We start from the raw sequence: 26,952 nt of genomic DNA on the forward strand, positions 1-26,952 counted from the left end.
TGAAAAGCTCAAATCTATTAAATCAAAGAAGATTTGTGGTCTAGACAACATCAGAAATGAAATGCTGAAAAACGCACACCTGAGTTGCAAAATGCTGTGCTTAAATTGTTCAACATGGTTTTAACTTCTGGCTGCTTCCCTGATGTCTGGAACCAGGGGCTCATCTCCCCTATCCACAAAAGTGGAGACAAATCAGACCCCAATAATTACAGGGGAATTTGCGTAAACAGTAACTTGGGAAAGGTTTTCTGTAGCATTTTGAATTCAAGAATTCAAACCTTTCTTCAAGAAAGAAATTTAATAAGTAAATGTCAAATTGCCTTTCTCCCTAACCATCGCACTACTGACCATATATACACCTTACACACAATAATTAATAAACACGTCCACCAAAAAAAAGAGGGCAAAATCTTTGCTTGATTTATTGACTTTAAAAAAGCATTTGATTCTATTTGGCACGAAGGGCTATTCTACAAAATTCTCCAATGTGGGCTTGGTGGTAAGGTGTATGACTTAATAAAATGTATGTACACGGAAAACAAGTGTGCAATAAAAATCAAAAACCAAAGAACAGAATTCTTTTCACAACGTTGAGGTGTGAGACAAGGCTGCAGTTTGAGTCCAAATCTTTTCAACATTTATATCAATGAATTAGCAGACATGTTGGACCATTCTCCAGCCCCAGGACTCACACTATTTGACACAGAGGTGAAATACCTGCTATATGCTGATGACTTGGTACTTCTATCACCAACCAAAGAAAGTCTTCAACATAACATTAATATTCTAGAGCAATATTGCCATAATTGGGCCCTGGCAGTAAATTTCCAAAAAACAAAAATCATGATTTTCCAACAAAAAAAACTGATGTCAGAAACACAAATATAAATTCACCCTAAACAACACCATAATTGAACACACTAAAAATTACACCTACCTTGGTCTGACCATATCTGCATCGGGAAACTTTAATATGGCAGTGAATGCACTCAAAAAAAGCCCGCAGTGCATTGTATGCAATAAAAATGAAATTATTCAAAATCAACATCCCAATTACAATTTGGACCAAGATATTTGACAGTGTAATCCTACCAATAGCTCTTTACGGAAGTGAGGTTTGGGGGCCACTCAATAAACTGGAATTTAAAATGTGGGACAAACATCCAATTGAAGCCCTACATGCAGAATTCTGTCGGAAAATCCGACAAGTCCAGAGAAATCCACCAACTAATGCATGTTGGACAGATTTGGGCCACTTTCCAGTAATAATGAAAATACAGAAAAGATCATAAAAATTTTGGCTACATCTAAATTCAAGTCCAAATTCAAGTCTGCAATTTAAAGCGCTTCAAACCCAAGAGCTGAGCCCAGAAACGAGTCCTCTCAGTCAGCTGGTGTTGGACCTCACCAACCAAGTGACCAAAAGAAAGAATTCAAATAAACAAAATCATGAACCAATCAAAGGACTCATATTTACAACATTGGAAAAACGAAACAAAATCCCAAAGCCGAATAAATTGCTATCTGACCCTAAACATAGAATATGAATTGGCTGATTATACAAAGCAGAGACAGATCCTTACCAAGTACAGGCTGAGTGACCACCGATTGGCAATAGAAACCGGCAGACATAAAAAGACATGGCTACCCAAAGAGGAGCGTGTATGTGGTCACTGCACGACAGGGGAGGTAGAGACAGAGATGCACTTTCTCCTTTACTGTGATAAATATTTCTCACAAAGAGATTCATTATTCACAGAAATGACTACATTTATTCCAAATTTGAACTTATTAAACCCAGAGGAAAAACTAAAAATACTAATGGGAGCAATGGCTCCTCTTGCAGCCAAATATGTATTTGCCTGCCATAGCCTGAGGGACACTGAATAATAACATCTGCATAGTAAGCAGTAACTTACTTATCATTACTATTATTGTTATTACTATTATTATTGTTGTTTATCATTCCAAATAGTAGTGGTATGGGTGGTAATGGTAATGATAGCAGTTTAGTGATGGTGGTGGTAGTAGTAGTGGTAATGATGATAGTAGTTGTAGTACTGATGTAATGGTGAATATGACCGTTATTTAGTTATAAGTTAGTTATAGTTTCATTTTCCATATTTTGATTTTTATATTTATTACATTACATTCTACTATTGACTGTTACCATTTTATTGTTATTATTTTTGTATTATTATTTACTGCCATTTTATATTATTATTTGTTATTGTTTATAATTGTATTACAATGTACAGTGGGGGGAAAAAGTATTTGATCCCCTGCCGATTTTGTATGTTTGCCCACTTACAAAGAAATGATCAGTCTATAATTTTAATAGTAGGTTTATTTGAACAGTGAGAGACAGAATAACAACAACAAAAATCCAGAAAAACACATGTCAAAAATGTTATAAAATGATTTGCATTTTAATGAGGGAAATAAGTATTTGACCCCTCTGCAAAACATTACTTATTACTTGGTGGCAAAACCCTTGTTGCAATCACAGAGGTCAGACGTTTCTTGTAGTTGGCCACCAGGTTTGCACACATATGAGGAGGGATTTTGTCCCACTCCTCTTTGCAGATCTTCTCCAAGTCATTAAGGTTTCGAGGCTGACGTTTGGCAACTCGAACCTTCAGCTCCCTCCACAGATTTTCTATGGGATTAAGGTTTGGAGACTGGCTAGGCCACTCCAGGACCTTAATGTGTTTCTTCTTGAGCCACTCCTTTGTTGCCTTGGCCGTGTGTTTTGGGTCATTGTCATGCTGGAATACCCATTCACGACCCATTTTCAATGCCCTGGCTGAGGGAAGGATGTTCTCACCCAAGATTTGACGGTACATGGCCCCGTCCATCGTCCCTTTGATGCGGTGAGGTTGTCCTGTCCCCTTAGCAGAAAAACACCCCCAAAGCATAATGTTTCCACCTCCATGTTTGACGGTAGAGATGGTGTTCTTGGGGTCATAGGCAGCATTCCTCCTCCTCCAAACACGGCGAGTTGAGTTGATGCCAAAGAGCTCCATTTTAGTCTCATCTGACCACAACACTTTCACCCAGTTGTCCTCTGAATCATTCAGATGTTCATTGGTAAACTTCAGACGGGCATGTATATGTATTCTTGAGCAGGGGGACCTTGCGGGCGCTGCAGGATTTCAGTCCTTCACGGCGTAGTGTGTTACCAATTGTTTTCTTGGTGACTATGGTCCCAGCTGCCTTGAGATCATTGACAAGATCCTCCCGTGTAGTTCTGGGCTGATTCCTCACCGTTCTCATGATCATTGCAACCCCACGAGGTGAGATCTTGCATGGAGCCCCAGGCCGAGGGATATTGACAGTTATTTTGTGTTTCTTCCATTTGCGAATAATCGCACCAAATGTTGTCACCTTCTCACCAAGCTGCTTGGCGATGGTCTTGTAGCCCATTCCAGCCTTGTGTAGGTCTACAATCTTGTCCCTGACATCCTTGGAGAGCTCTTTGGTCTTGGCCATGGTGGAGAGTTTGGAATCTGATTGATTGATTGCTTCTGTGGACAGGTGTCTTTTATACAGATAACAAACTGAGATTAGGAGCACTCCCTTTAAGAGTGTGCTCCTAATCTCAGCTCATTACCTGTATAAAAGACACCGGGGAGCCAGAAATCTTTCTGATTGAGAGGGGTCAAATACTTATTTCCCTCATTAAAATGCTAATCAATTTATAACATTTTTGACATGCGTTTTTCTGGATATTTTTGTTGTTATTCTGTCTCTCACTGTTCAAATAAACCTACCATTAAAATTATAGACTGATCCTTTCTTTATCAGTGGGCAAACGTACAAAATCAGCAGGGGATCAAATACTTTTTTCCCCCCACTGTATATGGTATACATTGTTGCTTTGGCAATATTGACAATGTTTTTCATGCTAATAAAGCAGCTTGAATTTGAATTTGAATTTGAGAGAGAGAGAGAGACAGAGAGAGAGAGACAGAGAGAGAGAGAGAGTGAGAGTGAGAGAGTGAGAGTGAGAGAGAGAGAGAGAGAGAGAGAGAGAGAGAGAGAGAGAGAGAGAGAGAAGACGTTGTTGTGGGGATAAATAATCATCCATATATAGAATTAATGATATGCCATAACCAAGGTCACCAGAAATGCCCGTCTATGGAGATTATATTTAATGTGTCTGTCTCTTTGTAATACAGATCCTCAATGTCATAGCATGCTCAGTGGTTAGGCTCACAATAGCTGACTGGATTTTTCATTATGTCATAACGAGGGGATTTTTAAAACAGTTAGAAAACACATTTTGTCAAGTTGTCTCAAAACTCAAATCTCATGGCTCATAGCCATACTCCATCACAATGCAGACATAGTTATCAAATAGCAATACCCTTTGAGATGGCTTTGTGTTTTCCATAAATGAGGCGAGGGAGCGTCTTGCCTGAGGCCCCAGTGGTTTAATATTCTGTGAGAGATTCCAGACAGTGAGCGGTGGTGCAGCAGCTGCCTCCTGACCCATCTCCAGCCCCTCTTACCTCCCTGACCACTCTCTTCTTGCTGGACAGGCTGTCAGAGGCTTCTACTGATGTCCTAATTACCCCCCACACACATTCACATACACATGCATGTACACACATGAACCCACACAAGCATAGGCACGCATGCATGTGCACACTCGCATGCATATACACACACACATGCACACAAGCACACACACACACACACACACATCCCAACCTGTCCTGTCAGGCATCAGCACAGCATTGGTATGCCCCTTGCTTGGCACCACATTAGATGAAGGGGAACAATGTACCCAAAACTAAAAGGAAAGAGGCAATGATTACACCGTATACGACTCTTTCCAAGTTTTGATTTAAAGAAGCTGCATGTGAGTACAATGCAATCAGAGGCGAGCTGTGCATTGAGTCAGAGCTTTGTGTGCTCTCCAGCGGCATTAACACTAACGCTCCTGCTGCCGCCTCGCCTCCACCTGAGACCGGGTTGAAAAGAATCAAGGCTCTGTGTGATCTCTCCCTCTGGAGCAAGATGGAAGACAGGGCTTTAGCTGAACAGACACCGTGAATAAGATGTGATGTGTCTCACAGCCAGGGTTTACGCATTCACTATGATTTGTTCCTCTCTACACCTGTGTGGTTTTGTGGGTGCGTACATTGCTATTGGTAGAATAACACAATGCAGAATCATGCTTATACTGATATTGGTTGTTTTGTTCAAAACCTTTGAACCCCTTTAAATCTATTTTGGATGACTGTGGGAGGCTGAGGTGTCACTGTTGTTGTATAATGGCTTTGGTTCCGTTTTCTCGGGTGAAAAATGCTGTTCTGTGGTCATTTATATTTTGCTATGTCAAACACCAGAGTGACTTTGAAGTGTCATGGTGACATAGCGGTAGTTCGTTGCTTTGTTGGTTTCTTTGTTCATTTTTTTATTAATAAAGGATGCCAGTATTCTGCACAGATATACAGCACAGGTCTGTACAACTTGCAGAGAAAGCTTTGTATATGTGACATGTTTAGAGTGAGAGATGGCAGTTGGCGGGGCTGCTGGGCATCCAGTCAGAGGCGTGTATCTCTAACACAACCACGGACAGTGAGTGGCACCTGAGACAGGCAGGGGCAGAGTTCTCTGTCAGCTTCTATGTTTTCTGTTTCATTTCTGCTCTCAGAATGAAGACATTACTTTAGTGTTACAGAGAGGACTTGAAGTTCTGATTGAAGAACTTATAAACACGTATTGCAAATGCTTTCAGACAAACATGATGCAATCTTTGCAAGATCCTCACATACATCAGCCTCCTTACCAACTAGCCCTTGAATACCAGAAAATCACACTGTGAACTCACCATGGGAGAGTACTGTTCAATCCCTCTGAATTGTTGGCCCATGTTAATATTCTGAGCATGGAATCAGCCATATCCAGGGAGAGGTTGTCATATCTGACCTTCAGTGTCTGTTTGTATGTTCCATCAATAGGGTGCAGTTAAACCTCCTCTGGCCATGGGAAAAGTGTTTAAGTGGGGATACATATAGAATCCTCTTTGACTACAGTATATTGAAGGAACAGCCTGTAGATGTATTACAGTTTTTCTTGATTGTTTACACACATTTTCTGAAAGCATGCCTCATATTCTCAGAACTCTACACACAGATCAAAAAACACACAATGGGCAAAACCCCTCAATTCTCCAGCAAAATGAAACTTTACATTCAAAACAATGTTATTTCTTATCAAAATGGTATTTTGTTTTCAAATGACACACAAACCATCATATGAATAGACATTTATAAGAACCAGTTGAACACTGATGTGCTCAATGTAAAACACTATGATGAAACACTTCTTCTCCATTCATCATAATGACTTAGGCCTTTTTTTGGTTCATTGTTGCCATTACTTCAGACAGTACATACATAAGTGTGTTGTAAAATACTTGAGAATATTGTTTTATACTCAGAACACACAAATACACAGTAACAAATATATTTTATTTTTCCCACAAAAACAATGTACAGTGTACATCCCATTCCCAACCAACACAAAGTTGCACATACAGTGGTCTACATACAAAACAGACAAATTTAATGTATACAGTTACAGTAAAAAAATAAAAAATAAAAACTATGCTGCATCCTCTGTTCTGTTGCGGTCTGGCCACAGCACCTCATCCACATCACAAGCAATATTTTCCCTGGCCAAGCAGCGGGGGAAATATCGCCTAGCATCAGCTGCTATATCTCCACATGCGTCTTCCATAGCTTGGAGAAGAGGTATACACGTTTGTGGATTTCGGTCATATACTTTCCATCTCCAGGCAGAAAAGAATTCCTCAATAGGATGTAGGAATGGAGAATATGGAGGGAGATAAACAACTACAAAGCGTGGCTGGGCAGTGAACCAGTTACGAACCAGAGCAGCCCTGTGGAAACTTACCTTGTCCCAAATGACAACGTACCTGAGCTGCTCTGGGCCATCTACCTGATCTGGTGGAATGAGTGTGTTGTGTAGGGTGTCCAGGAATGTGATCAGATGGGCGGTGTTGTAGGGGCCAAGGGTAGCATGGTGATGGATGACGCCGTGGTGGGTAATCGTTGCACACATTGTGATGTTCCCTCCACGCTGGCCAGGGACTTGAACAATGGCACGCTGGCCGATGATATTCCTTCCCCTCTTTCGTCTTTTTGTGAGGTTGAATCCAACCTCATCAATGAAGATGAACTGGTGCTCCACTGCAGCCACCTCTAGCTCAAGGACTCTCTGAAACACAAATGACAATATCAGAAATAGACACTATTGTGAAGCACAATCATTATGATTACAATACTGAAATATGTATAATTTCTACAGTGTTGAGAGTATGCATCAATTGTGGGATTGTATAGGACTCACTTGCACATAGTTATATCGCAATTCTTTGACTCTTTCTGAATTGCGTACAAATGGCACCCTGTAGACCTGCTTCATCCTGAGATTATTTCTGCGCAAGACACGGTCCAGTGTTGATAAGCTTACCCTATCAATATTTTGAAATATCTCATTGTTTTCTATTATTTTTCTTTGTATTTTCCGTAATGTTATGGCGTTATTTTCTAGGACCATGTTCATGATTTCAGTTTCCTGTTCAGGAGACAGAACACGTTCCCGACCACCTTGTGTTGGTAATCTTTCAGCTCTGCCAAACAAATAGTAAAATACTGTAAATACAAAGTAGGAATACATTTCCCAAATACTTGAAACATACTTTATTTTTACAGTCCTACAGAACAGTCCACAGGAAATACTGTACTACTGTACTCATTGAGTACTGTATTGATATGCAGTACTGCAATTTTCTAGTGAGAGTAGATTTCTTACCTATTCTCATTTCGGAATGTCCGGATGATGGATGCTACAGTGTACCTGCTCAAATTTGGCTGTACTCTTTGCCCAGCCTCCCTCATTGTTAGACCATGGTTGACCACATGATCAACCAAAGTGGCTCGGATCTCATCAGAGATTACGGTCCTTGGCCTTCCTCGTCCTCGTCCTTGTCCTCCCCCTCCTCCTCCTCTTACTCTCACTCCTCTGGCTCTGCCTCTGTTTCCAATGTTGGCATCCATTGCTCCAAAACAGAAGAGCTCACCTGTTGCCCTTTTATGCTAAAGCTCTGATTGCTAAATGTAAAACTGTGTGACGGGTGTTTGCCCATGTGATGAGTCAGTGTGCATATTTGAATGGCAGTGTGTTCATTGTGAAAACAAGAGATTTTCTGCATGAAAATTGTGCCAAATGCAAAGAATTGTGTGTAGTGTTTTGAAAAAAGTGTGTTTTAGAACTGCAATATGAGTGTAAAGCAGGAATTGTGCTTGTAGTTTAGCAGAATTGGTTCAGGGGGTTGGTGCATGAGTTACATGTTGTGGTCATTGTGTCTCAAGTACCAGTATTTGTGTGTAAACAATTGAGAAAAACTGTAACATGTTTCTGTCTGCCACTGAGAGGAATTAGCCTGAGCATTCCCTCTGGTGTTATAGGTAAGTGTTTTCACAGATATTCCACAGGCAACCAGATACCTGGATTAAGCCATATCTGAGAAAACGGTGGGGTTCCAGAGCAGCTCTCTCTGTTTAGCTATAGCTGCTCTTGACACCTCTCTCTACACCTCCCTCTAAAGCGCTCTGCTGCAGGCAACTACACAGATAGCTGGAGTGTTACATTTTGTCCAGTGTTTGCACATTGTACTACACTGAGTATACAAAACATTAAGAACACCTTCCCAATATTGAGTTGCGCCCCCTTTTGCCATCAGAACAGTCTCAATTCACCGGGGCATGGACTCTACAAGGTGTCAAAAGCATTCCACAGGCATGCTGGCCCATGTTGACTCCAATGCTTCCCACAGTTGTGTCAAGTTGGGGCTCCCGAGTGGCGCAGCAGACTAAGGCACTGCATTTCAGTGCTAGAGGCGTCACTACAGACCCTGGTTTGATTCCAGGCTGTATCACAACCGTTCGTGATTGGGAGTCCAATAGGGCAGCGCACAATTGGCCAAGCGTCGTTAGGGTTTGGCCGTCATTGTAAATACGAGTTTGTTCTTAACTGACTTGCCTAGTTAAATAAAAGTTTAATAACATTTTTTTTTAAAGTTGGCTGGATCTCCTTTGGATGGTGGACAATTCTTGACAAACATGGGAAACTGTTGAGTGTGAAAAACCCAGTGTGGTTGCAGTTCATGACACAAACCGGTGCATCTGGCACCTACTACCATACCCCTTTCAAAGGCACTTAAATCTTTTGTCTTGCCCATTCACCCTCTGAATGGCACACATACACAATCCATGTCTCAATTGTCTCAAGGCTTAAAAATCCTTATTTAGCCTGTCTCCACCCCTTCATCTACACTGATTGAAGTGGATTTAACAGGTGACATCAACAAGGGATCATAGCTTTCTTCTGGATTTACCTGGTCAGTCTATGTCATGGAAAGAGCAGTTGTCCATAATGTTTTGTACACTAAGTGAATATTGATACGTTTGGTTTTTGAGCTTTAACTATTATTAATCATTAGTTATAAAGAGACAGATGTGGAGCCATAATGATGCTTGGGAGGGGCCGAGTGAGGGAAAAGGATCACATGTGGCGAGGGGAGGAACCGTTTAAGGCCCATATCACTCAGCTCCCTTCCTAGCAATAAGGATGCAATGTGTAGCGATAACGAGGAGACTCCATCCAAAGTGGGGTCTGTATACTACCACGGGTGGAACCATGTCTTTGTCTAATGCAGCTGTATTGACCCTCTGGGAAGAATAAACTTGGTTTAATGCTTTCATAGTGTCCGTTGAGTTTGTACTCTGAAAATTAGAACCTAACAATATTATGGTATTTGACTTGAGGCTGAGACAAAGATGACATGAACTCAGCATGAGTGAGAGTGGTTACTACAGTAATATCACATTCAAATCCCAGATTGAATGTACAGTATTTAATTTTTTTTAAAGCTGTTTATTTGGAAAATGTAAACACAGGAGATTGTGAGAGGTATTTGTGGCTAGACACTGGCTATAACACAAATCTTAGACATCACTGAAGGTCACTGGACAGTGTTCTTACTTTTGAGAAGAGGTCTTAAACCATCTGATGGCTTGCTGTTTGGAAAATGATGACCACAGCGGCCAATCTGTGTTCCTTGGGTCTACTCAGCAGGTGCTGGCTTTTCCACCAAATGTCCTTTAAGAAAAAGGTCTGCATCCCTCCTCCCAACCTTTTAATTAAATGAAAGCACAGTGGGACACACACACACACACACACACACACACACACACACACACACACACACACACACACACACACACACACACACACACACACACACACACACACACACACACACACACACACACACACACACACACGCGCGCGCGCGCGCGCCAGAAGCTGAGTCACTGAGGAGAGGAGACTGCCTGGGCCGCACAGCATCCCAGCATCCTCCTCCTGCTGTTGCCACACATGCGTTGTGAACACACACACAGATAACATGCGATCATGCGATAAGCTGCAGATCATGGCCAGAAATAAGAAGGAAAAATGTTTCCTTGACAGAATGTTACCTTTCCCCAAATGCTATTACCCAGCAGCCTGGAAAGAGAGGCTGCTCTCTTCCACCCTCACCAAGAGAGACCGTCTCCAGAGATATCCATCTGGCTCACAGAGTGTACTGCAGCTCTGTGGATTCACCCAGATGACAGCCTGTTGAACACTGCTAGTATTGTCTGAAAGCATGCACATACTATCTAATGCTCAGATAGTTTGTAGATTTTATTGTCTGTCAGGTAATACATTCATACAACAGCATATCAGACATTTGTAGATTCTGTCTAAGTACAATAAAGTACAGAAGTCTAAGGAATATGTGTTAGAAGAGGAGGAGAGCAGGCCCAGACAAGGACAGGCTTTATTTGGAGGACGGTGGGCCTGTCTGGCCTCATCCTCTATGATTGACAGATTGCGGTGGAGGCTGCCACTTGCAGGGAATAGCATCACGCGCATTTCCCCTGAAATCTGTCTATCAGTGCTGTCTAAGCAGAGAGACAGCCATGACATCTAATCACAGCCTGGCTGGCACCTCATAACTCCTGCCTAATGTGCTCCAGGTACAGGGGAGTATTGGGGATGGTGGTAGCAGGGGGCCGCAGGGGACAAGAGACAGGACCAGCAGGTATTTATAGTAGTCCTGTCTGTGGCTGTACACTTTGCCACATTACAGTTTTTTCCAACTGCTTACACACGTTTTCAAAACTGTCACTCCTTTTTTCAAAACTCTACACACAATTCCCTAAACTGCACTCACAAAATGCAAAATGCCTCACATCTCCTTCAAAATGTAACACTGCATTCAAAATGTCATAAACACATGTCAGAATGAAGCATTTGCATCAAATGGCAAAGACTGCTTTCATAATAGTACATTTTTGGATATACCATGTAAACACTGTTGTTCTAAATCTAAAGCTCTTTGGTCTTTCATAGGCTTATATCTACATTTCAATACAATGTTCTACAGTGAAAGTAATCTGCTGAGAGGGGTAACAAGTACACTGTAAACACCAATGCAATGTAGAAACAGAACATATTTATTAGGCCAAACATTACTGTTGTATACAGTAGCATACAACAAAACCATAAACATATGTAAACCAAAAGTATATTCTTTAGAATACAGTAAAGAACACAATTGTGTGTGTGGGGTCCTGGGAGGGCAGTCCAGGAATTGGTAGGGGGGGGGCAGTCACCAGTGCTAAGCTACGCTTCATCTTTTCTCTGGGCTGGGTCTGGCCACAATACTTCGTCCACATCACAAGTTACGTTTTCTCTTGCCAAACATCGAGGGAAGTATCTCCTAGCATGGCGTATCCAACCTTGGACAGAGGCAACCTCTATGTCCCCACATGCGTCCTCCATTGCCTGGAGAAGCGGCATGCGGGCATAGGGTTGGCGATCATACACTTTCCAGCGCCAGGCTGAGAAGAATTCCTCTGTGGGATTTAGAAAAGGTGAATATGGGGTTAGGTACAAAACTACAAATTGTGGATGGGTGGCAAACCAGTTTTGGACCAGAACAGCCTGGTGAAAACTAACATTGTCCCATTAAACCACAAATCTAGCAGGCTCCTGATCTGGATCAGGGACAAGCATTGTGTAAATTGCATCCAGAAAAGTGAGCATATGGCCGGTGTTGTACAGTGTGGCATTGTGATGGAGGACCCCGTTTTGAGTGATGGCAGCACACATAGTTATATTACCCCCACGCTGTCCAGGGACATTGGTAATTGCCCTCTGTCCTATTGTGTGTGTGACCTGGTGAATAAGTGTAGCATTTTGATTGGTTGTGTTTGGAAAAGGAAAGCAAGTCACTTCCTGTTAGATTTTTGTGTTTTAGTTAGAGAATTGTGTGTAGTGTTTTGAAAAAAGTGTTTTATGCAATTGACAACTGAGTCAAAGGCTGAGAAATAGCTTATGGTTTTGGATATTTGGTGTGTAGTTCTGCACTTTGAGTGAGAGGTTTCAAAAATTGTGTGACATGAAAAGATGTTGTGTGTAAGCAGTTGGAAAAAACTGTAATATAGTTGTAAACTAGGCTGAGAATATAGATATATTAGATCCTCACTCCTCATACTATAACAGAAATTAAGCTTTTTCAGTCGACTTTCTGTATGATTTGTAATCTGACATGTACCTTTATTATTATGTGCTGGTTTGTGATTTGTCTCCTGTGGGGATTCCTGCCAGGCTGAGAGAGTATAACAAGGACATGCCTTCCATTCAGGTTAGGTCAAAGATGATAACTCAGGCAAGAAGACTAGTGTGTGCCTGCTTGCTCTTTACGAAATGGTCCAATTAGATGTTAGCCTGCATCAATAGGCTTACTATAACAAGCTGTGATGTTAGAAATAGGATGCCAATAAGACTATGCAGTCAGTGGAGTTGTTTTATGAATGGCAGTTGGTCTGTGTGTGTGAATGATGGTAGTTATCCCCAGGGTAGGGCCCCATGGAGCTGCTCTGAGCCCGCTCAGAGCGGTGCTATGAGTCCAGGATGCCCAGGGTGGTGCCGTGGGGAGTTGAGAACATGCCAGTCTCCCTTGGCCTGCTGGTGTGAGATACCAGTCTCTGGTGGCTGGCCACTGTTCCGAGCGTGCGAATTCCAGTGTGCCCCAGGGCTCTCAGGGGACCTTCACTAGGCAGAGGCTGCTCTACCCCTGGGCTGGCAGGAATCTCAAACAGAGAGAGGTGGGAAAAACAAGTCCACAGATAGCTAACTAGCTACCCCTGAGCTGTTTCATATTAATATCCCCCAAACGACTGAAACTTTACAGTAGTTGTAAAAGAGGCGCTGAAAAGTTTCTATTTTTTTGTGTGGGATTGTAAAGCTATACACTCTAAAATACATTGGAATTTTCAGTATTTCAGTTGACACACATTCGGGATTTATGCCAGTCTCTAAAATTAAAAAGCGGAAGCGCTTAAACCAGTGGATTATGACTCATCCAAAATGAGATGAGTTTTGACAGAGTTACCTTCCGTGTGGGAATTATGAATGAATGTGTCCGTCTTATCATGAATATGGGCCTCTGCTTACAATTGTTCTGTCTTTCTTTTTTCCTTTCCTCTCCTCCTCCTTCTCTACTGCTGCAACAGGAGCCGCTGAGACCTTGTCAGGTACTTTTGATTTCCCTCTAATGTTCATCTGACGATGTCTGATGCCATTTGCTCCACTTGCTCTTTATTTATTTGTGTAAAGCATCGAGTTGTGTGTTCATGTGCTGTGCAATCTCGACAATCGTATGTCAATCTACTGCCAAAGTGATTGTATTTGTATAGCACAGCTATTGTGCATAGAGACCATTTCAACTAAGACTATGTCAGATGGTGGCAGAGTACATTCTACATTCCCTGTTGTTATTGGCTACTGTCACTATGTTTACTGTTTGTGCATTACTGTAATTTCCGGACTATTAAGCGCACCTGAATATAAACCGCACCCACTGAATTTAAAAATAAATATTATTTTGAACATAAATAAGCCGCACATGTCTATAAGCCGCAGGTGCCTACCGGTACATTGAAACAAATGAACTTTTACACAGGCTTTAACGAAACACGGCTTGTAACAAAAATAAATAGGCTTTAACGAAACACGGCTTGTAACAAAAATAAATAGGCTTTAACGAAACACGGCTTGTAACAAAAATAAATAGGCTTTAACGAAACACGGCTTGTAACAAAAAATACAAAATTAGCAGTAAGCTTTAGTTGTCTTTTTGCACTGAGTCAATTCCTCACGCTGCTGTTTCCAACGTCTTATCATCGACTCATTAACCCGTTCAGCAATTTCATTGGTCTAATGAAAGCTTCATGCCGCCAAAAAACTGAGCACGTCACAGAATGTGTTTTAAAAAAAATAAAAAAAATAAAACTGGAAAAATCCATATATTAGGCGCGTCATTGTTTAAGCCGCGAGTTTCAAAGCGTGGGAAAAAAGTTGCGGCTTATAGTCCGGAATTTACGGTATATTGTTGTCTATGTCTAGTGTTCTATTGGTTGACCCATGACTGGTATGTACTGTACAAAGTGACTATGGTAGCCTACACTAAACCAAAGGTAAACATTCTGTATTGTGAAAGCCCATGTCTACCACTACTATAGGCTAGAAGCTCCCCTAGTCTCTCTGTCACACTTAAGAAGACAGAACGAGCACGAAGAGCCTCTAACCTGCCAATACAGTGGAACATGAGATTGAGCAGTCCTCAACATTGATCTGCAGTGAACATGGCACAATCTGCATAAGATAATAGAGTACAGGAGAGCTGCTTTTCCGAGGGGAAATGTCTCCGTACATCTCTATTCAGTCAAAGCCTTGTCAAAGCAGCATCAGACATCTGACATCACATCAGAAACATGATGAAAGTTGAGTGAGAGATTGACTTCAGAGATAAAAGAGATTACATTAGAAGGCCAGAAACTTTAGAAGCCCTGCTACGATGCAGAGGAGCCTTGAAACAGTGAAGCACTAATAATGCCCAATGATATGATGGCTTTTTACTCACAGATGTCCTTGAAAGAGCTTCCCTTCTTAGAGAGCAGGGCTTAATGACTGAGCTGGACATGTATGTAGCTCATAAGGCATTGAATGGGAGTGTGAGAACGAGAGCTATTTTCATTCTTAATGACTGTAGAATGATCCTGGTTCCTCTATGAAAAGGACAGGGCCGCTCCAGACACCGGTGACTCAGGGGAGAGGAATCAGGGGCCTGGCGCTGTCCTGCTTTCCACTGCCCCTTTCATGTCTTTCGGTGAGAAAATAAAAAGAGAGAGAGAAGTTCAAAGAAAATCAAAAGGTGCCCTTTCTTAACTTCTTTGAAGGAATGAGAGGAACTTAGATTATATTTCTTGATTTCAACCCCCCAACTACTAAATGTTAGCGGCAGAGTTTCTTCTCCGTGTCTTGCGTTATGAGCTGCTTGTTGATGGAGCCCATCTCAGGCCGCTGCTGTAACATCCCAGCATTTGAGTTCACAGACCTTTGAAGGCCCTGTAATTAATTATCTTTGACTGTGTCATTCAATGTGTTCTGACGTAGGAACAGGAAGACAGCCATGTGTGGCAATACCGGCGCTTTGCACTCTGAGACAGCTGCTAGAATGAGGGTGAATTTATCAGCCAGTTGTCTGCGCCCCATATCTCTCTCCTCCTACCCCTCCCGCCAGCAGAAATGAATGACTGCCTCTCCTCATTTGCACCGAATCATGACCAGGATGCTGAGGCAATTGAAAATGTTTACTAGAATTGCAAAAAACCCTCCATGTTCCGCAAAGTGGCCTGTTTTCCCTTTGATGGGATTACTAATCACAGCGCCGTTATTTATGTGTGTTTTGAATTGGAGATGAGCCATGGATATTGGAGAGGACCCAACCCTACTAAGGGCTGCTGAAACCATGGATATTTTCTCTAGCAGTCCCTTTCCTCTCAGTCCAACAGATTGGAACAGAATAACCTTTCTTTGAGGCTTCTTCGTGTTGCTGTTTTGACTGCCAGCTAGATTACTTTAACAAAACCGAAATAAAAACAACACTTCAAACTGTTTTGGGCTCCTCTGCTGGGGTAGGCATACTTACTATAAGTATGTCAGAGCAGCCTTTCGGGTTTCAGTCAGACACACTCAAATTAATTACACACTTCCACATTCCAACATTGGAGCACACTTAATAAACAAGAATTTGATTGTGTTATAATGAGTTAATTATGGATCAATTCGCCTTTAGAGTATTTCGCTATGCTAGTAGTCCACTATACATTCACACTTCAGAGGTAGTTGAAAACAGAGGCTTCTAATAATAAAACAAATATGGATTCCTCAAACATCACAGATACTCAATTAAGACAGTTTAAAAACAGGACACTTCCATGGAGTAGAAGAAAATGATTCCCTTACAATAGGATAACACTCACATACCTCAAGATACTACCCATTTAGTACAGAATGTACTGTACTCTGGTCAATATCAATGTCCATTTTCAGTCATCACCATCCTGTGTTGTGTGTGTGCTTGATGAACCAATATCTGTGATGTGGAATGAAATGGAAAGTTCATTGCTACAGACAGGTCTGAGGTGTATTTCTCCACAGGAGGTTAATTTCTTGCTGGTCGCTGCATTCTCTCAGCTCATTTGAATCCTGTTAGTTTGGCTGTCTATTCCCATTATCACTATCTGAAAACGCAGGGGCTTTTTTCCACTTTGTAAATGTCAGCCCGGTTTGGAGGTGTCTGACGACTCAGGCATGCAAATGTGCTTTGGATGTTTTCTTCAGGCTGTTGCTGGGAGTCTTATTCCTCTCGTGGTGCGAATCCGAGGCATTTAAAAGCATTCTCTATTCTTCTTCTTATGCCTTTTGGCTCCTGCCGTATAGCACAAGGTGACTTTTGATTTACCCCCTCCCTCACCTGGAAGGCTGAAAACAAATGTTTTTTTCTTTGTGAAAACCAAATGGATGCTTGGTTTCTGGCTTTAATGATGAGGGCATGACCGTGCAGGCAGGCACAGGTGTGGCAATACTCAGTCAGTGGCTGACTCAGTGGCTGACTCAGTGGCTGACTCAGTGGCTGACTCAGTGGGTGACTCAGTGGGTGACTCAGTGGGTGACTCAGTGGGTGACTCAGTGGGCTGTTGTTCCTAAGAGATAGAGAATAAAGCCCTGTGCTCACAGACAGATGGAGAGCTGTACTTCAACTATTTCCATAGCAAAGCTGGTGATGTTGGCTACATTGTTGCAATAGAAGTGTTGTTTCTAGTTACTTTTTCAAAAGCCTATCTTCTTTGTTTGTTGCTTGTTTTGTCTCCTATTCAGTCTTGCAGTTTTCTGTTGCTTTTTTCCGATGTACTTCACTCTAACTTCTCTGTCTGTCTGTCTGTCTGTCTGTCTGTCTGTCTGTCTGTCTGTCTGTCTGTCTGTCTGTCTCTCTCTTTCAGTCTCTCTCTCTTTCACCTCTCTCTCTTCCACCTTCCCTCTCTTCCACTACCCTCTTTCCTTCTGTCTCTCTCCATCCTTCCCTGTCTCCTTTCTTTTCCTTCTCTCTCAGATGGAGATCTATAATTCAGCTCTGTCTTTCTCCCTCCCTCTCTCTTTCTCTCTCTAACTCTCCTTCTTTCTCTTTGTGTGTGAGAGGTAGTGCTTACAGCCCATCTGGCAGAGAGTCACAGGACCCACTCTGAACTGAGAGATCAATAACGCCAACCAGTGCAAATCACATCAAATCAAATCAAATTTGATTTGTCACATGCGCCAAATACAACAGGTGTAGACCTTACAGTGAAATGCTTACTTACAAGTCCTTAACCAACAATGCTTTAAGAAGTTAAGAAGAAAAATGTGTTAGGTAAAATATAGATAAGTAGAAAAATTTAAAATAAAAGTAACAAATGATTAAACTCTATGGGCTAGGTGGGACGCAAGCGAGTTGAAACAGCCAGTTGAATCCTGTGGCGCGTTATTCAAATCCTTAGATATGCTATTACTTCAATTTTTCAAAAATATGACTATTTTACACCATTTTAAAGATAAGACTCTAACCACACTGTCCGATTTCAAAAAGGCTTTACAACGAAAGCAAAACATTAGATTATGTCAGCAGAGTACCGAGCCAGAAATAATCAGACACCCATTTTTCAAGCTAGCATATAATGTCACATAAACCCAAACCACAGCTAAATGTAGCACTAACCTTTGATGATCTTCATCAGATGACAACCCTAGGACATTATGTTATACAATACATGCATGTTTTGTTCAATCAAGTTCATATTTATATCAAAAAACAGCTTTTTACATTAGCATGTGACTAGCACGCGACTAGCATTCCCACCGAACACTGCCGGTGAATTTACTAAATTACTCACGATAAACGTTCACAAAAAGCATAACAATTATTTTAAGAATTATAGATACAGAACTCCTCTATGCACTCGATATGTCCGATTTTAAAATAGCTTTTCGGTGAAAGCACATTTTGCAATATTCTCAGTAGATAGCCCGGCATCACAGGGCTAGCTATTTAGACACCCAGCAGGTTTAGCACTCATCAAAGTCAGATTTACTATAAGAAAACTGTTCTTACCTTTGTTGTCTTCGTCAGAATGCACTCCCAGGACTTCTACTTCAATAACAAATGTTGGTTTGGTCCAAAATAATCCATCGTTATATCCAAACAGCGGCGTTTTGTTTGTGCGTTCTAGACACTATCCTAAAGGCTAAATAAGGGTGACGAGCATGGCGCAATTCGTGACAAAAGAATTCTAAATATTCCATTACCGTACTTCGAAGCATGTCAACCGCTGTTTAAAATAAATTTTTATGCCATTTTTCTCATAAAAAAGCGATAATATTCCGACCGGGAATCTGCGTTTAGATAAACAGACAAAGGAAAAGAAACCATTCGGTCGAAGCGGGCACGCGCCTAAGCCCATAGTACTCTGAGTGGCCACTTGCCAAAAGCGATAAAGTGTTTCAGCCAGAGCCTGCCTCGATATCGTTCAACGTTTTCCCGGGCTCTGAGACCCTATGGAAGACGTAGGAAGTGTCACGTTATTGCACAGATCCTGAGTCTTCAATAAAAAGAGCCAAGATGAAACACTACTTCTCAGACAGGCCACTTCCTGCTTGAAATCTTCTCAGGTTTTGGCCTGCCATAGGAGTTCTGTTATACTCACAGACACCATTCAAACAGTTTTAGAAACTTTAGGGTGTTTTCTATCCAAAGCCAATAATTATATGCATATTCTAGTTACTGGGCAGGAGTAGTAACCAGATTAAATCGGGTACGTTTTTTATCCAGCCGTGCAAATACTGCCCCCTATCCCCAACAGGTTAAACAGCTAAGGTAAAATAACAATAGCGAGGCTATATAGAGAGGGTGCCAGTACAGAGTCAATGCACCGGTTAGTCGAGGTAATTGAGGTAATATGTACATGTGGGTAGAGTTAAAGTGACCATGCATAGATAATAAACAGAGAGCAGCAGCAGTGTAAAAAGAGGGGTCTGGGTAGCCCTTTGATTAGCTGTTCAGGAGTCTTATGGCTTGGTGGCATAAGCAGTTAAGAAGCCTTTTGGACGTGAACTTGGCACTCCGGTACCGCTTGCCGTGCGGTAGCAGAGAGAACAGTCTATGACTAGGGTGGCTGGCGTCTTTGACAATTTTTAGGGCCTTCCTCTGACACCGCCTGGTATAGAGGTCCTGGATGGCGGGAAGTTTGGCCCCAGTGATGTACTGGGCCGTACGCATTACCCTCTGTAGTGCCTTGTGGACGGAGGCTGAGCAGTTGCCATACCAGGCAGTGATGCAACCAGTCAGGATGCTCTCAATGGTGCAGCTGTAGAACCTTTTAAGGATCTGAGGACCCATGCCAAATATTTTCAGTCTCCTGAGGGGGAATAGGCTTTGTCAAGCCCTCTTCACAACTGTCTTAGTGTGTTTGGACCATGATAGTTTGTTGGTGATATGGACACCAAGGAACCTGAAGCTCTCAACCTGCTCCACCGGAGCTCCATCGATGAGAATGCGGGAGTGTTCGGTCCTCCTTTTCCTGTAGTCCACAATCATCTCCTTTGTCTTGATTACATTGACGGAGAGGTTGTTGTCCTGGCACCATACGGTCAGGTCTCTGACCTCCTCCCTATAGGCTGTCTCATCGTTGTTGGTGATCAGGCCTACCACTGTTGTGTCATCGGCAAACTTGATGAGGGTGTTGGAGTCGTGCCTGGCCATACAATCATGAGTGAACAGTGAGTACAGGAGGGGACTGAACACGCACTCTTGAGGGGCCCCCTTGTTGAGGATCAGCGTGGTGGGTGTGTTGTTCCCTACCCTTACCACCTGGGGGCGACCTGTCAGGAAGTCCAGGATCCAGTTGCAGAGGGAGGTGTTTATTCCGAGGGTCCTTAGCTTAGTGATGAGCTTTGAGGGCACTATGGTGTTGAATGCTGAGCTATAGTCAATGATTAGCATTCTCACATAGTTGTTCCTTTTGTTCAGGTGGGAAGGGCAGTGTTGAGTGCAATAGAGATTGCATCATCTGTGGATCTGTTGGGGCAGTATGCAAATTGGAGTGGGTTTAGGGTTTCTGGGATAATGGTGTTAATGTGAGCCATGACTAGCCTTTCAAAGCACTTCATGGCTACAGATGTGAGTGCTACGGGTCTGTAGTCATTTAGGCAGGTTACCTTAGTGTTCTTGGGCACAGGGACTATGTTGGTCTGTTTGAAACATGTTGGTATTATAGACTCAGTCAGGGACAGGTTGAAAATATCAGTGAAGACACTTGCCAGTTGGTCAGCACATGCTCAGAGTACACATCCTGGTAATCCGTCTGGCCCTGCGGCCTTGTGAATGTTGACCTGTTTAAAGGTCTTACGCACATCGGCTACGGAGAGCGTGATCACACAGTCGTCCGGAACAGCTGATGGTCTCATGCATGCTTCAGTGTTACTTGCCTCGAAGTGAGCGTAGAAGTTATTTAGCTTGTCTTGTAGGCTTGTGTCACTGGGCAGCTCGCGGTTGTGCTTCCCTTTGTAGTCTATAATAGTTTGCAAGCCCTGCCACATCCGACAAGCGCCGGAGCCGGTGTAGTATGATTCAATCTTAGTCCTGTATTGACGCTTTGCCTGTTTGATGGTTCGTCGGAGGGTATTGTGGGATTTCTTATAAGCTTCCAGGTTAGAGTCCCGCTCCTTGAAAGCGGCAGCTCTACCCTTTAGCTCAGTGCGGATGTTGCCTGTAATCCATGGCTTCTGTTTGGGGTATGTACGTACGGTCACTGTGGGGACGATGTCATCGATGCACTTATTGATGAAGCCAGTGACTGATGTGGTGTACTCCACAATGCCACCAGAAGAATCCCAGAACATATTCCAGTCTGTGCTAGTAAAACAAACCTGTAGATTAGCATCTGCTTCGTCTGACCACTTCCTTATCCTGTTGAGGACCTGATCCCGGTATTGGGATTTATTGTCAAGAGACCATGGCGGGAAATTCAAACTGCAAGAATCTAATAATTTCAATTTCTCAAACAATCAACTATTTTTCACCATTTGAAAGATAAACATCTCCTAAATCCAACCACATTGTCCGATTTCAAAGAGGCTTTACGGCGAAAGCATAAAGTTAGGTTATGTTAGGAGAGTACATTGAAAATAGCTGTGTGTAATGTTTTGTCAATTCAAAGACAGGCGTCACCAAAAGCAGATAACCAGCTAAAATTATGCACTAACCTTTGACAATCTTCATGAGATGACACTCCTAGGACATTATGTTATACAATACATGCATTTTTTGTTCCATCAAGTTCATATTTATATCCAAAAACAGCATTTTACAGTAGCGGTGAAATTCAGATTTTTTTTCTCCCTCAAATGCTTCCGGTGAATCAGCGTTACAATTTACAAAATTACTATTCGAAAACATTGGTAAATTATAATATTGTCATTAAAATAATTATAGATTAACATCTCGTAAATGCTACCGCATTGCCAGATTTCAAAATAACTTTACTGGGAAATCACACTTTGCAATAAATGGGGTGCTATGCTTAGAACATGCTAAGAACAATAGGCTAGGATATACAGGTTAGCACCATCTAATATCAATAATACTATTGTAAATAAAACCTTACCTTTGATTATCTTCATCAGAAGGCACTTCCAGGAATCCCAGGTCCACAACAAATGTGGTTTCTTTCGACAAAGTTCATAATTTATGTCCAAATAACTCCAAGTTGTTCCATGTTGTTAGGCTCCTCAAAATGTAGGGCGGGGGAAAAGTCACGACGAAAAGTAAAAAAAAAATCTATTTACCTTCGTTCAAACATGTCAAACGTTGTTTAGCATCAATCTTTAGGGCCATTTTTAACGTGAAACATCAGTAATATTTCAACCTGACCTCTCCTGTGTGTTGAAAAACGTTTTTGAAAAATGTCTCGCCTCACATGCACGCGCAGGTGCGCGCAATAATGAAGTGACGACATCCCAGGGACGTCAACTTCCCTGCATTCTAATTCGGTCTCTGTTCATCATAGACGCTTCAAACAACTTTATAAAGATCATTGACATCTAGTGGAAGCCGTAGGAAGTGCAAAATGAATCCTTTGTCACTGTGTGATCTATTAGCAATGACTTGAAAATAGTACAGCCACAAAATTCTAATTTCCTGGTTGTATTTTTCTCAGATTTATGCCTGCCATATGAGTTTTGTTATACTTACAGACACCATTCAAACTGTTTTAGAAAATTCAGAGTGTTTTCTATCCAAATCTGTTAATAATATGCATATCCAAGCTTCTGAGTTGGTGTAGGAGGCAGTTAAAAATGGGCACATATTTTTTTCAAAATTCTCAATACTGCCCCCTAGCCCGTAGAGGTTATTGACCGAGTCACTGGTGCTTCCTGCTTTAGATTTTCTTTGTAAGCAGGAATCAGGAGGATAGAATTATGGTCAGATTTGCCAAATGGTGGGCGAGGGAGAGCTTTGTACGCGTTTCTATCATGGAGTAAACGTGGTCTAGAGTTTTTTTCCCTCTGGTTGCACATTTAACATGCTGGTAGAAATTAGGTAAAACAGATTTGAGTTTTCCTGCATTAAAGTCCCCGGCCACTAGGAGTGCAGTCTCTGGATGAGTGTTTTCCTGTTTGCTTATGGCCTTATACAGCTCATTGAGTGTGGCCTTAGTACCAGCATTGGTTTGTGGTGGTATGTAGACAGCTACGAAAAATACAGATGAAATCTCTCTTGGTAAATAGTGTGGTCTACAGCTTATCATGAGATACTATAATGTAGTGGTGCAAAGGATCACAAAACTCACGGTTCGGATCGGATCACGGTTTTGTGTCACGGATCGGATCATTTTTTGGATAAGCAAAAAAAAAAGGGAGACAAATATAACTTTGCTTTCCATTTATTATTTAACTTCTCTAGGGTAGGGGGCAGTATTTTGATGTCCGGATGAAAGGCGTGCCCATAGTAAACTGCCTGCTACTCAGGCTCAGAAGGTAGGATAGAAAACACTCAGAAGTTTCTAAAACTGTTTGAATGATGTCTGTGAGTATAACAGAACTCATATGACAGGCAAAAACCTGAGAAAAATCCAACCAGGAAGTGTGGAAATCTGAGGTTTGTAGTTTTTCAAGTGATTGCCTATACAGTATACAGTGACTTAGGGTTCATTTGCACTTCCTAAGGCTTCCACTAGATGTCAACAGTCTTTAGAACCTTGTTTCATGCTTCTACTGTTACTGGGGAGAGAATAAGAGCTGACTCAACAAGAGGACTGCCTGACGCCAATGAATTGTTTACTCCGCGCTCACGCAGGCGCGCCGTTCCTTCTTTTTCCTCTGTAATGAATACGCTATTGTCCGGTTGGAATATTATCAAATATTTATGATAAAAAGACCCTAAGGATTGATTGTAAACATCGTTTGACATGTTTCTACGAACGGTATTGGAACTTTTTGACTTTTCATCTAGGGTTTTGCACTCGCGCATTGAGCCTTTGGAATAGTGATCTGAACGCGTGAACAAAACGGTGGTATTTGGACATAAATATGGAGTTTATAGAACAAAATGAACATTTCTTGTGGAAGTGGGAGTCCTGGGAGTGCATTTCGACGAAGATCAGCAAAGGTTAAGTGAAGATTTATAATACTATTTCTGAGTTTTGTTGACTCCAGAACTTGGCGGGTAACTGTATAGCTTGCTTTGATGGCCGAGCTCTGTACTCAGAATATTGAACAATGTGCTTTCGCCGTAAAGCTATTTTGAAATCTGACACAGCGGTTGCATTAAGGAGAAGTGTATCTATAATTCTTTCAATAACTGTTGTAAATTTTATCAACTTTTATGATTAGTATTTTTGTAAATTGATGTGCTCATTCACCAAAAATTTTGGAGGCAAAACATTTTCTGAACATGACGCGCCAATGTAAAATGGGGTTTTTGGATATAAATATGAATTTTATCAAACAAAACATACATGTATTGTGTAACATTGAGTCCTGGGAGTGTCATCTGATGAAAATCGTCAAAGGTTAGTGCTTCATTTTAGCTGTATTTCTGGTTTTTGTGACGCCTCTTCTTGCTTGGAAAATGGCTGTGTGGTTATTTTTGTCTATGTACTCTCCTAATATAATCTAATGTTTTGCTTTTGCTGTAAAGCCTTTTTGAAATTGGACAATGTGGTTACATTAAGGAGAAGTGTATCTTTAAAATCGTGTAAAATAGTCGTATGTTTGAGAAATGGAAATTATTAGATTTTTGATGTTTTGTATTTCACGCCCTGCTGTTCCATTGGATGTTGGCCGCTAGTGGAACGCCTGTCCTCAACATTAAGGCGCTTGGCTTTACGGAGATTCCACATTTTTATGGTCGGTCCAAACCAAGAATGGCTGTTCTGCTCCTTCCAGCCAGTGCCTCCACTCTTCCAGCACCATCATGACCGCCAGGAGTTCTCGGTTGCCTACGTTGTAGTTCCTCTCTGCAGGATTGAGACGATGGGACAGGAAGGCACAGGGATGGAGCTTTAGGTCCTGGGCAGATTGCTGGAACAGGATGGCCCCCACTCCAACATCTGAAGCATCAACCTCTACCACAAATTGACGGGACGGATCCAGATAGACGAGGATGGGTGCTGTGGTGAACCGATGCTTCAGGTCCACGAAGGCTCTGTCGACCGCTGGAGACCATGTGAACATTACTTTGGGAGAGGTGAGTGCAGAGAGGGGGTGCTGTAGCCCCGAATGAAACGGCTTTCACGAACAATTGGTTCTCCAGGAGGCACTGAAGTACTTGTCTGACATGAAGAATGTGTTCTTCGGCAGACTGTGAAAAAAACTGGATGTCGTCAAGGTAGACGAACACAAAACGGATTAGCATGTCCCAGAGCACATCGTTTACCAGAGCCTGGAAGACAGGTCCAAACGGCATGACCTGGTACTCATAATGTCTGCTGGCTGTGTTAAAGAGCTGTCTTGCACTCATCTCCTTTCCATATCCGAACCAGGTGGTAGGCATTCCGAAGGTCCAGTTTGGAAAAAATGGTGGCCCCCTGGAGAGGTTCAAAAGCTGAGGAGAGGAGTGGTAGGGGGTAACGATTGTTTATTGTTATATCATTCAGACCCCAGTAGTCAATGCACGGACGCAGGGTCTTGTCCTTCTTTTCCACAAAGAAAAACCCTGCACCGGCAGGAGATGCAGACGGATGGATGCCTCCAGTAGCCAGAGACTCCTCTATGTATTCCTCCATGGCCTTAGCCTCCAGGCCGGATAGAGAATATAGCCAACCACGTGATGGTGTGGTGCCTTGGAGGAGATCGGAGCTGGTCCAAGTCTGCTGGGTCTGTCATGGCCAGTTCGTACTATAAGGGCACAAGGCAAGACCCAAATGCAGACACAGGAGGCAGATGGTTGAGCTCCGATATTTATTATAACAAAATAGGTAGGCAAAAGGCAGGTTGGGGACAGGCGAGAGTTCATAAACCAGGTCAGAGCCCAAACAGTACCAGGCGATAGGCAGGCTCGAGGTCAGAACAGGCAGAGTGGTCAGGCAGGCAGATTCGGCATCAGGACAGGTAAAGGTAAAAACCAGGAGGGCTAGGAAATAACTGAGACTGGGAAAAATAGGAGCTAGGAAAAACGCTGGTTGACTTGGCAAAACAAGACGAACTGGCACAGAGAGACAAGAAACACAGGGATAAATACACCGGGGACTAATGGAGAAAACAGGTGACACCTGGAGGTGGGTGGAGACAATCACAAAGACAGGTGAAACAGATCAGGGCGTGACAGATACTCTACCTCAGGCTAGCAAAACCTAGAGAATTCCTTAGATTTCGTGCACTCTTACCAGAGACCGCTATTCTATCCTGACAAAAAAGCTTAAAACCCGCCAGCTGCATGTTATTTATGTCGGTGTTCAGCCACGACTCGGTGAAACATAAGATATTACAGTTTATATTGTCCCGTTGCAGGATATACGTGATCGTATTTAATTTATTTTATTATTGATTGATTGTACGTTGGCTAATAGGACCGATGGTAAAGGTAGATTACCCTCTCGGCGACGGATCCTTACAAGGCACCCGGACCTTCATCCACGATTCTTCCGTCTCTTTCTCCTGCGAATTACGGGGATGAGGGCCTTGTCGGGCGTCTGAAGTAAATCCTTCCCGTCCGACTCGTTGAAGAAAAAGTATTCCTCCAGTGCTCCACGGGACCTAAATCACTGTCCTGATATCTAGAAGCTATATCCGGGCATAAGACTCGGTGGCAGAAACATTATGTACAAAATAACTTACAAATAACGTGAAAGGCCACAGTAGCACAATTGGTTACAGGATCGTAAAACAGCAGCCATCTCCTTCAGCTCTATTATTCTAGGCCCT

General features: G+C 42.3%; 1 protein-coding gene across 4 annotated transcripts in view; it reads left to right on the forward strand.

Moving 5' to 3' along the window:
• Positions 1–26,952, forward strand: part of LOC106613023 (cell adhesion molecule 1) — a 189,821-nt gene that overhangs the window by 117,371 nt on the left and 45,498 nt on the right. For 3 of the 4 annotated variants that reach the window (XM_014214865.3, XM_014214867.3, XM_014214863.3), the window contains exon 2: positions 13,668–13,688. The exons of the other annotated variant lie outside the window; for it this stretch is intronic. In XM_014214865.3, the coding sequence (XP_014070340.1) occupies positions 13,668–13,688 (21 nt within the window). The remainder of the gene's footprint in view (positions 1–13,667; positions 13,689–26,952) is intronic. 4 annotated transcript variants of the gene reach the window in all.

This window comes from Salmo salar, chromosome 09 (genome assembly GCF_965601325.2).
Source record: "Salmo salar chromosome 09, fSalSal1, whole genome shotgun sequence".
NCBI lineage: Eukaryota > Metazoa > Chordata > Actinopteri > Salmoniformes > Salmonidae > Salmo > Salmo salar.